This window comes from Pollachius pollachius (genome assembly GCF_949987615.1).
Source record: "Pollachius pollachius genome assembly, chromosome: 5".
NCBI lineage: Eukaryota > Metazoa > Chordata > Actinopteri > Gadiformes > Gadidae > Pollachius > Pollachius pollachius.
In genome coordinates, this window is record NC_136938.1 from 23581690 (window position 1) to 23593478 (window position 11789).

General features: G+C 45.7%; 1 protein-coding gene across 1 annotated transcript in view; it reads right to left on the bottom strand.

Moving 5' to 3' along the window:
• Positions 1-11789, bottom strand: part of cemip (cell migration inducing hyaluronidase 1) — a 97217-nt gene that overhangs the window by 20186 nt on the left and 65242 nt on the right. The window contains exons 12-14 of the mRNA XM_079737379.1: positions 8035-8204; positions 5131-5340; positions 3799-4004 (exon numbers count right to left, since the gene is read on the bottom strand). Of these exons, the coding sequence (XP_079593505.1) occupies positions 3799-4004; positions 5131-5340; positions 8035-8204 (586 nt within the window). The remainder of the gene's footprint in view (positions 1-3798; positions 4005-5130; positions 5341-8034; positions 8205-11789) is intronic.

Sequence of the window (11789 nt, forward strand, 5' to 3'; positions counted from 1 at the left end):
TCTGATATTTAAATGTGAAGGTGCCAGAGTAGCTCTGTTGAAATGCCACTTGCAGGTTCAAAAGCAAGTGCACTGATGTGCTACAGTATGTTTTTCTAGCTGCTCTTCTGGAAGAGCTTTGTGTGTGTATGTGTGTGTGTGTGTGTGTGTGTTTGTGTGTGTGTGTGTGTGTGTGTGTGTGTGTGTGTGTGTGTGTGTGTGTGTTTGCGTAACATAATTTCAGAAAAGGTATTAATGCTTGAAAATCGTTTTGCTCACTCCTCAGAGAGAGAAGCTCAGGATGAGGTTCATTTAGGAATTCACACACACACACACACACACACACACACACACACACACACACACACACACACACACACACACACACACACACACACACACACACACACACACAGGATTTTTTCCAGCAGCCAAGCTGAGTGTGTGTGAGGTGCATTATGTTGATGTGCACGGTGCTGATGTGTGCGTGTGTGTGCGCACGGTTCTGATGTGCCAAACGTATTTGCCGTTCATGTTTGCACAAATACAGATTCCAGTCTGCAATTTGTGGCCCTCCCCGCCTCGGGGTTCCATAATGCTGTTGCCTCCCTTCTACCCGATCCACTATGCAGGCTACTTTCTGTTATGTACTCACCTGTGTTACTTTGTCTCTTGCTAACTACATTCATACGTGCTTAAGGCGTTCATGGGATAATGCCATGTACAGTATCATCATGCAGTATTTATTCTTCTATAGCACTATTTTGCTATCAGTGTTTTGCCACAATATTTCTCCATTGAGAATAATATAAATGTTAAGGTTGAGGGGGTGCACTAGGGGACATCAAGGATGATTATGTTTTTGAATTAAACTATTTGCATTTAGGACGCCCAACCTAACTTAAAAAAAACACAGAACGATATGATTAAAATAATTAACAATTAATGAACAGTAATTACCATAAACTTACAATGAACTCGCAGTTAATTAACAGTTAACTAAAGGTCTGGTTATCCTTTACTTATGTTGTTCATAGTATCTCAGGTAATGGGGTTCATTTTAGCTATGGTAACCCCTAACCCCTTACATTATGAATTGATTTACATATACCTTACTTTCCTTATTGAACATCAACATCATTAGTTAATGATAACTAGACATGAGTTAAACGTCACTACACTGTTCTATTTTAGTTTATGCTTTTTACTACATTAAGTAATTGATGACTGCTGATTAATGGTTCATTATTGTAACCATATTGTTAAGCGTTACCACACACACACACACACATACAAACAAAAGACCTGTTAATTCTTATTGTTGCAACATGTTACAGGTCATGATGTTGACTGATACAGGGAATTGAAATGGAAATCCAAATCTGGGACGGATTGGCACCTCCTACAACCGACAACCTAGCACGTGTGCCGGTTGGCAGTTGCAAGCCGATATGAAACAGTGTACAAGTTAATCCTCAATAAGCTAAATGATCCCCGGTATAACGTAATCTGGAATAGCTGGGCGGGTGTTGCTCTGATGTTGCCTCTTTCAATTGTGAGACAAGTGTCTGGCTGCTATACCGCAACAGGGAGGAAGCTGAGGGCATGCGGGGGAATGAGGCTGACTATAATTTGCATATCCATAGATTTTCCCGCTTGGCGGTGGGGGAGAATTCAGGAAAAAGGTGCATAGACGATGCTGAAGCCACATCCAGCCGCTTGATTAATTGTGTTAATGGAAAACATTAAGCAATTTGTTATTCAATTTAGTATTGTTTTTTAAGGGTTTAATCTTGATGAGGTCTTAAATGCCCAAATAATGTCTGACTAATTATTATTCATGAGAGAGTTATATTTTTATTTAGGGGGGTTATATATATATATATATATATATATATATATATATATATATATATATAAAACCATAAATAAATAAATAAATAATTCTCTCATGAATAATCTCAATGAGGTAAGACCTCATATATATCTGAATGATGTCTAAGGTGTCCTGAATTGAATATATATCTATATAATTTTCAAGAGATCAAAAATAATCTAGATGGTTTGCAGGCAAGCACACACATACTCACACACACACGATTATATATTGAATGAATATTTGTGATCTCATGTTCTATTTTTAAACCCCCCTTCCATCTGATCTCATGTGCACCCAGCGCCCATGTCTAGTCCTGGTGATAAATATAACTGGCGTGCATATTGTTCCCGCTCGGCTCTGCACTCCCATTCAACACGCTCGGCACATCCCACAGGGAGAAAGAAGGGAGAAGGGAGAAACCAAGACGCCGGCGGGGAACGAAAGAATAAAAACACGACGGGGCGATTTATCACAGGAAATAACATCAATATTGTTAGCATAATTACACCCGGTGAAAACAGAAGGGATTTCTTCTTTCTTTATTTTTGACGACCAACAGCGAACAAAGAAAACGGGATGCGGAAACGATTACAGACTGAATTTGGTGGGATACTATACTGCATATAGTGGGACTTCACCTTGGAGTCAATGTTAGGGGCTTTACTTGTTTACTTGGAAGCCGAGAGGGAGGGAGAGAGGGAGGAAGAGAGGGAGGGAAAGAGAGAAGGAGGTAGAGAGGAGAGAATTGGAAGGAGATGAAAACGGTGGGAGATCAGAGTTAAAACAAAGAGTAGATAGAAATCGTATATCCTCATAAAGCAGGTGGTGGATTCCATGTCAAGGAAATGTGAAAATGAAAAGAACCCGCACGGAGTTGTAGCCACCAAGGTCAAATAGAGAAATAAAGTGAGAGAGAGAGACAGCCAGAGAGATAAGGAGAGAGAGGAAGAGAGAGAGAGAGAGGGAGAGAGTGGGAGAGAGAGAGAGAGAGAGAGAGAGAGAGAGAGAGAGAGAGAGAGAGAGTACAAGGGTACAAGAGTATGAAAGAGAGAGGGTGAAATAAGTGAGGAGAAGATAGTGAAAATAAAGAAAGAAGATTAGAAGGCTGGAGAGTGGGGGAGGGAGGGGGGAGGTGATGATGAGAGGAGATGGTGGAGGTTGCTTTAATGAAAACGGATAAAATCCCCAATATTCACGTGTTAAAAAGATTCAGTGACAGTGGGTCGCCAGTGGCGCTACACATCCCGTCCGACCTTGTGCTCTTTTGCTCAGTCAGAAAGCCATCCAGAACGAATTAAACCTTTTATATTGAGATTCTGAACTGCGTTTGTTTTCATGGATTTAATAATACACTTTAATAATGCACTCCAACCATCTTAAAGGGATAAGGCCATTGTGCAGAAACACGGGGGCATCCCCTGCTAGGAAAGAAGGCCATTTGTCTTCTGCCCGCTGGGAGAATATTACCTCTGTGCTCACCGATGCATCACCACGGACTCTATGGCACGGACCCCCGCTTCAACACATGTATGTGCAATATCATATAGGTTAGATAACGTACATTGAGTCCTGCTCTGATTGAACACCTTGGTGTGTGCGTTTGTGTGCATGCATGCGTTTCGAAATGGGTTACATCTGTTTTTGTGTGTGCGTTGTATGTGTGTGTGTGTGTGTGTGTGTGTGTGAACGTGTGTGTAAGCGTGAGTGAGTATGTTTGAGGGTGAGAGTGCATGAGTGCATAAGAGTGTGATTGTGTGTTTCTGTGTTTCTGTGTGTGTGTGTGTGTGTGTGTGTGTGTGTGTGTGCGTGCGTGCGTGCGTGCGTGCGTGCGTGCGTGCGTGCGTGCGTGCGTGTGTGTGTGTGTGTGTGAGTATGCATGTGCATGCGCCTGTGCGTGTGCGTGTGTGTGTGCGCGGCCACCCGTGTGAGTTTTAATCTACCTGCAGTCCTGCCGGGGGTTGGCCACGTAGCCGGGGAACGCCCCGGAGGTGATGTTGCGGCACATGGTGCTGTCCCGGTCGGAGGGCAGCAGGGTGCCGGCCCGGACCATCAGGCCCAGGCAGTGGTCGAAGGTGTTCCTCTCCTCTGGGCCGTCCTCCGTGAAGAAGCAGTGGCCCAGGGTGTCGTAGCCGACAACGTCCTTCACCTGGGGGCAGAGAGGGGGAGGGAGAGTCCAGAGGAGAGAGAGAGACAGAGAGTGAGGGAGAGAGAGAGAGGGAGAGGGAGGGAGAGAGAGACGGAGAGGGAAGGAGAGAGAGAGTGAGACGGAGAGGGAGGGAGAGAGAGAGAGAAAGAGATGGAGAGGGAGGGAGAGAGAGAAAGAGACGGAGAGGGAGGGAGAGAGAGAGAGAGAGACGGAGAGGGAGGGAGAGAGAGAGGGACGGAGAGTGAGAAAGACGGAGAGGGAGGGAGAGAGAGAGACGGAGAGGGAGGGAGAGAGGGAGGGACAGAGGGAGAGAGATGGAGAGGGAGGGAAGGATAGGAAGGGATGGAGAGAGAGAAAGAGAGAAGAAAGAGAGAGACAATGAATAATTGTGATACTGTGATTATTATGATTGGCCACAGTAGAGTCAATATGTTCGTACACTCTGTGTTATTTGTCGTAAGGCTCTGTGCCCAGTTTAGACATCACCTCCCATTATGTTAGGTGGACAGTCCAACTTCCAACACGTCCCGTTGGAAGCATGCATTTCAGATTCTCTAACACAGACAAACACCCCGTGAATCAAGCTGGCTTGTTGTCGTACAAAAGCAGGAGGAGGAAAGACGATAAAAGATGGCCGTGGCTTTTTATCTGAAAATCAAAAGTATTGGGACGTGTCCAATTGGCTCCTAATTGTCACACCTACATGAGAAGCAATAAATAGACTTTCATTGGATCCAACTGAAGGCTGCCCGGTTGCCAAGGCAACCGTAACCCCGCTTGCCAGCCGTTGCCGTTCACAGCCTATTATTTGGCAAATTATTCTGACTAGCGTATGCAAGCATCTCTCGTCTATTTGTTGAACCAAAAGCTAGCGTGATACCACCAATACGGAGTTTCTCAGGAGAGTGAGTTGTGTTGTGTCCCTTGGCCCCGGGCCCTGGGTGTGCGATTCCCAGCTAAACGGTTCAATCTGGGTCCAATCCCCAAAGGTAGGAAGCCTGAACAGCTGCCCTCGCATGACACTCTCTCCTTACTCCCTATTGGTCGCTTCAACCCATCGAGACGAAGCAAACAAGTGGGCGTTTCACGGGGTCCATTTCGACCAATGGCGCGTGTCGTTGCTCACCATCAGCCCGTTGGAGCCGTGGATGGTGACGCAGCGGGAGAAGGAGTGGTGGATGGACAGGTCGCTGACGGAGGTGGGCGGGTCGTAGCCGCCGCGCTCGTCCACGTCGCCGTTCATGTGGAAGTGCACGGGGTAGTGTCCCATGGACTGCTGGCCCATGTGCTGCAGCTCCACGCCGGACACGTGCACGGCCCTGAAGCCCCGCTCCACCTGGGGGGGGGGAGAGAGAGAGAGAGAGATTGAGAGAGAGAGAGAGAGAGAGAGAAGATAAGAGAGATTGTGTGAATTCTCTGCTGTCTAATGAGGGGTTGGGTTCCAGGGCAGGGGTGTGGTTCTAGGGTTAAGTTCTAGGGAAGGAGTGTGGTTCTAGGGCAGGGGCCTGGTTCTGGGTTAGGGTTGGGTTCGAGGGAGGGGTTGGGTTCAAGGGCAGGGGTGTGGTTCTAGGGCAGGGTTAGGTTCCTGCAATGGGTTGGGTTCTAGGGCAGGGTTTGGTTCTAGGGCAGGGTCAGCCTGAGTTTGTTCTTCATTAGTGTATTGTCTATGTAACTTCCATGGTTTTTTTCCTGCGCACATTAATACCAGTCAGATACCCTAAGGAGAGAAGTACAGGGAAGGAATTCTGAGGTCAACAGACTTACAGCATCAGAGGGATATGCATGCTTAGACATCTCTTCCTCCCTTTAATTTGGCCATTAAATTGAGGGTTCACTAAGAACCGACATGGATAAACGTACTGGGGGACCAGACCTCTGCCTTCTCAAGGGTGCAGTAGGCAGCTAAGGAAAACCTAACAGCTGGAGTAAAGAGGGCTGCTATCTCAAAAACTCAAAACTTAATTGAAGTTGTCAACATTTTTGATATCTAGGATGTGTCTTGCTACACAGACCCACACACACAAACACATACTCGCTAGCCAAAATAAGCATTCCTTCGCACATCTGGATTTCTTTAGTTGTCCAGGAGCTTGGAATGTCTTGTCTTACAACCAATTATGAACAACACAACAGCTCAGCCCAGAGAATGAGGGACCGACACATAGAGAGAGTGTGTGAGAGAGAGAGAGAGAGAGAGAGAGAGAGAGAGAGAGAGAGAGAGAGAGAGAGTGAGAGAGAGAGAGAGAGAGTGAGAGAGAGAGAGAGAGAGAGAGAAAGAGAGTGGCGGGAGCCAAGTTTACTTCATGCAAACTGGGGCAGCGGTGTGCCGGGCCTGTTGGAAGCCTTGTGATTTGTTTAATCATTTGGCACTCATTGTGATCTCGTTTTAATCCCCGGCTTGTTGTAATTGGGTCTGGTCCCTTTTGTCAATGTGCATTATTTTCAAATAGACAAACATAATTATAAGCAACAGTTGGGACTGCAGAATACTAATTATTAGCAGCAGAAGAAGAGAGGATAAATTATATTGATTCACCGAAGTGGTAAAATGGAACAATCAGAACCTGCACAAAAAGTGACGACCAAAAAATTGTCAAAACAGAAAAGAGCTTTCAAAGTCAACACCAACTAACCCAGAGCATAACAATTAATTCACAGACAACTAGAGATGGCAACCAAACCGTTTGGAAGACCTAGTAACGAAATGTATATAACACACAGTATACACCTGCATTTACAGACCCATTCTCCGAGCTTAATTAGCCCAGTGTGTGTGGGAGACGTTCCCGTGGCTATGGATATATCTAAAAAGAAATGTAGCCTTTCCACCTGCTAATGAGCTATCTAAGCAGGCTGAAGCCCTTTGGAGACAGGTTCGCTCTGCCCTCATTTGTAAAATGTAAGCAGAGTCAGTACTTTGCTTACATTTACTCCCTGTGTCCATGGAAACACAATGAAAGGTCAAGGCACTATGCTACTGCCTCTTTGTTTATGTATTAAGCACATGATTCTCAGCTCATTGTTCCTTCCTTAATACAGGGAACATTCTGCTCCAAATGCAATTAGCTTGGAGGAAATGTGTGAGAGTGTCAAATAACTTCCTTGTGAGCCCCGATAGTACAATACAATTATCCTTAAAAACAACATAATATAGACGCACGTATCTATGTTATAGGTTACAAGTTGACCTGAGGGTTAGGTTAGGTTTAAGTGAGGGGGATGTGAAGGGGTTAGGTTGTGATTAAGTGAGGGGGATGTGAAAGGGTGAGGTTGAGTTTAAGTGAGGAGGATGTGGAAGGGTTATGTTAAGTTTAAGTGAGGGGGGATGTGAGGTTGAGTTTAAGTGAGGGGGATGTGAAAGGGTTAGGTTGAGTTTAAGTGAGGGGGGATGTGAAAGGGTTATGTTGAGAGAAAGTGAGGGGGGGTGTGGAAGGGTTAGGTGGAGTTTAAGTGGGGAGATGTGAAAGGGTTAGGTTAAGTTAAAGTGAGGGGGGGTGTGAATGGGTTTACTTGAGTTTAAGTGAGGGGGATGTGAAAAGGTTGGGTTAGGGTTAAGTGAGGGGGATTTGAACGGGTTAAGTTAAGTTTAAGTGAGGGGGATATGAAAGGGTTAGGTTAGGGTTAAGTGAGGGGGATATGAAAGGGTTAGGTTAGGGTTAAGTGAGGGGGATGTGAAAGGGTTGGGTTAGGGTTAAGTGAGGGGGATTTGAACGGGTTAAGTTAAGTTTAAGTGAGGGGGATATGAAAGGGTTAGGTTAGGGTTAAGTGAGGGGGATGTGAAAGGGTTGGGTTAAGTTTAAGTGAGGGGGATATGAAAGGGTTAGGTTAGGGTTAAGTGAGGGGGATGTGAAAGGGTTAGGTTGAGTTTAAGTGAGGGGGATGTGAAAGGGTTAGGGTTGGGTTAAGTGAGGGGGGATTTGAACGGAAAGCCAATCAAGAGCACAAGGAAAGCAACCATTTATATAAGATGCAGTTTAACAAAACTGTGTTTCAGCGGTGAAGTTAACCCCGAGTCCGATCCCTGGCCTACCTTCAGGTGTCCCCCGAAGGTGTCGAAGTCAAAGAACTTGCAGGCCTCGTTTCCGTAGCAACCGGGCTCCATCTCTCCGCGGATCAGGATGTTCCTGGTAAGCAGACCCACCTCGGCCCTCATGTCAACGCCGTCCACCTCCTCTCCCATGTGGAGGAACTGGGCCTTACCTGCAAACACACACACACACACACACACACACACACACACACACACACGCACACGCACACAAACACATATTTACATGTGCACAAATAGTCATTAAAAAGTCGATTTTGGGAATGCATTGAGCATGAATACACACACACACACACACACACACACACACACACACACACACACACACACACACACACACACACAGTAAACATCCAGGATAAAGAGGCATCTGTCTGAAGCAGCATCTGGAGTTGGAGGCTCCTCTTTCACGACAATATAAAAAAACGCTGAGCCGGGATGAAAACAGCTCGTTTATGAGCAGCAATTACTTCTTCTACCAGATACGATGAGATAATCGATTTCACTGCTGATGTGTTAGGGTTAGTGTGTGTGTGTGTGTGTGTGTGTGTGTGTGTGTGTGTGTGTGTGTGTGTGTGTGTGTGTGTGTGTGTGTGTGTGTGTGTGTGTGTGTGTGTGTGTGAGATAGAGAAAGAGAGATTGAGTGAGGGTGTGTGTGTGTGTCTGTGTGAGTGTGTCTGTGTGAGTGTGTTTGAGATGGTGGAGAGAACTCAGAGGCCTGAGGGAGTGTGGAGGGAGATGAGTGTCGACCACGTATTGGAGTTTGAGTCTTATTTTTAAAAAGAGACAGAGACAGAGACAGAGAGAGAGATAGAGAGGGAAAGAGAGAGAGAAAAAACACAGACACACAACCATACAGAAACACAGATAGACTGAGAAAGAGAGACTAAGAGAATATGACTGCGACAGGTGACGGTTTTTAGACAAACCCGTGTTGTTTCTGGCATTAGGCCGTTGTGTAATAACCCTGCCCAATCACGAGCTAGCAGGAGGATATTTGTCATTGCTCCGCACAGAAGATAATCTCTGATTATTCATTACAGGATGTTCATCATGATCACAAACTCCCACGGGCAATCGGCAGTCATCGTTCCGCTAGAACTAAATCCCAGAAAAAGAGGGAGGGTATATCTTTGTAAATACATACAATATGCTTCATTTTCGGGGGGGTGCTGCTGGCTTAAGCTTATGTACTCTGCAGGATTACACACTGACTGATGCGCGACACACAGAAAAAAAAAATAGAAAAGAAACTATGCAAGACTTCTCAAACACGCTTTCATAGTTTGCTTTCAACACCATTCCCTTATGGCATACAGACCTTCAGCATATGGGAGGCAGAGAGGCAATTAACACACCGACTGATGTTTTTAAATGTGTGAGGAGAGAAAAGGACTGACGACGATGAAAGACTGGAGGGGGAAAGAGAGACGCGAAATGTGGGGAAGAATCGAAGAGAGAATTTAGAAGCACAAAAAACATGTGTTTGTGTGTGTGAATTCATGTGTATGTGTGTCTGTTCATTCGCGTGTGTGTGTGCGTTTTTGTGTGTATGTGTGTGAGACACTGTGTTTGATCATCGCACGTAAACAGAGGAGTGATTAGCACAGCAAATAAAACCAGGACAACACACCAGACAGTGTGTGTGGATCTGTGTTTGGAGAGGAGGTGGAGGGAGAAGGTGTTAAAGAGATGACTGGATCACAGGAGGAAGGCCGGGATGGATGGCTCTCACACCAAGCGGCAGACAGTGTAATGCAGAGCCAAGCTAAACACCCAGGACTGATTGGCTTTGGGCAGGGGTTAGTATCACGATCACAGGGAGTTTTTACACAATCGGCTTATTTCGTCCAACTCGCTGTTCATCATATTGAGGTATGTGGTGATTCAAGGTGTGAAGCTAGGCCAAAAACTCTTTCTGTCGACTATAAAAATAGGAGTCTTATTAATGACGTAATGTGTGCTTGTTTAGGCCGTAAGGATAATTGCATCGTCTCCGTGTCTCTCCCGGTCTGTCTGTATATCTGTCTGTCTCTGTGTATCAGTCAGTCATGAAGAGAGAGTGAGCATGTGTGTGTGTCCATGCGAGTTTATATGCTTGTGTGTGTGTGTGTATGTGTGTGTGTGTGTGTGTGAGAGTCAGTCAGTCAGTGAGAGAGAGAGAGAGAGAGAGGGAAAGTGAGAGAGAGTGTGTGCATGTGTGTGTCTAGATGTATGTGTGTGTGTGTGTGTGTGTGTGTGTGTGTGTGTGTGTGTGTGTGCGTGTGCGTGTGTGTGTGTGTGTGTGTGCTCGCGGGCGTGCACGTGTGTGTCTATGTGAGTGTAGATGCTTTTAGAGAGACCTGAAAAATGCTGCCCTCAGCCACTAGGAACAGGGGCTGCAGACGGACTAATGACCTCATTACAGCGCAGGTTACCAGGACAGCATCGCTAAAGCACCACCAGCCCTGCAGCACCACCACCACCAGCACCACTGTAGCACCACAACACCCTAAAGCACCACCACCCCACTCCTCTACCACCACCAGGCCTGTAGCACCCCACCCCTGTAACAACACCAGACCTGGAACACAACCAGCAGTGTAGCACCACAAGCACTGTAACCCATCTCAGCCGTTGCTAAAGTGTTAAATAAAACACAGAACAAGCACCTGATGCATTGGAAGGTCACTTCATTGGACTTAATGACTTATATTGTGTAGGGTCATTGCACATCAGTGGTAGCAAGAGTTATCTATATTGTTACGTTGGTATTAGTGTTGACAGCTAGTATCTGTGACAAGGGAATGCAATGATGGCCACAGTTTGTTGGTTCTCACCGACAACATGGACGAGGTTGACTGTTTTAGACCCTTCTGAAGGTTCCTCAGAGGGTTGCGTGTGGAACCACCGTCTCTAATTGCAGGCCCTCAGGGATTTTAAATGAGGCATTCAGCCAGCACAAGGCACTTAAGCTATTCGATGTTCTCTCTGGTCTGCCTCTTACTGTTTATAAGGTGATATAAGATGCACAGAGTGTATATTTAAATACATTTAGCTCTTTAACTTCCATATCAACCCACGGACGAGCTCCTTGGCTCGTCCGTGAGCAAAATTGTAAGTGTTTACAATTTGTCTTCCGATGTGCCCTGGGGAAATCCTAATTTAATGTTGTGAAGTTTATTCACGCTTTTAAACCCCCCCTGTGGGAAACTTAGACGACAGTTGAGGAAATGGCAAATTGAAATGAAATACTCCAGCGATTTCTACAAAAGTGGTCTGTCTATTTTAATGCAATACAAAAGATGAAACAATATCACATCACACCGCCCGCTCCGATCTGATGGCCACCTGATGTGGATGGCGACAAGGCAACCTTGTGAGAGCTTGTGAGAGCATTGTGAGAGCCATCCTCCAAAGACCTGTAAACTCATATGTGTCCCATGAAGCTTCCAGCAAAAGCCAACACAGGGAATAAAACAGACAGATGGGGATACTCTTTTCTTCTCTAGTGCATCGAAAAGTGTAGGGCAAGGTAATATGTTTATTTATGAACAAGTTTTACGAGAGGGACATTTATTTTGAAAGTCCGACGTCGACATGTTATCCATCGCGGGTTGACTCAGTTTCTGCTGATGCTGCCATGTTTGCAACAGGGTGACAGCACTAATGAACACGAGACTCACTACTCATGGGCTCCCACTTTCCCAGTTGGAAAAAACTATTTGTCTCGCTTGGCTCATCATTTTGACATTCAG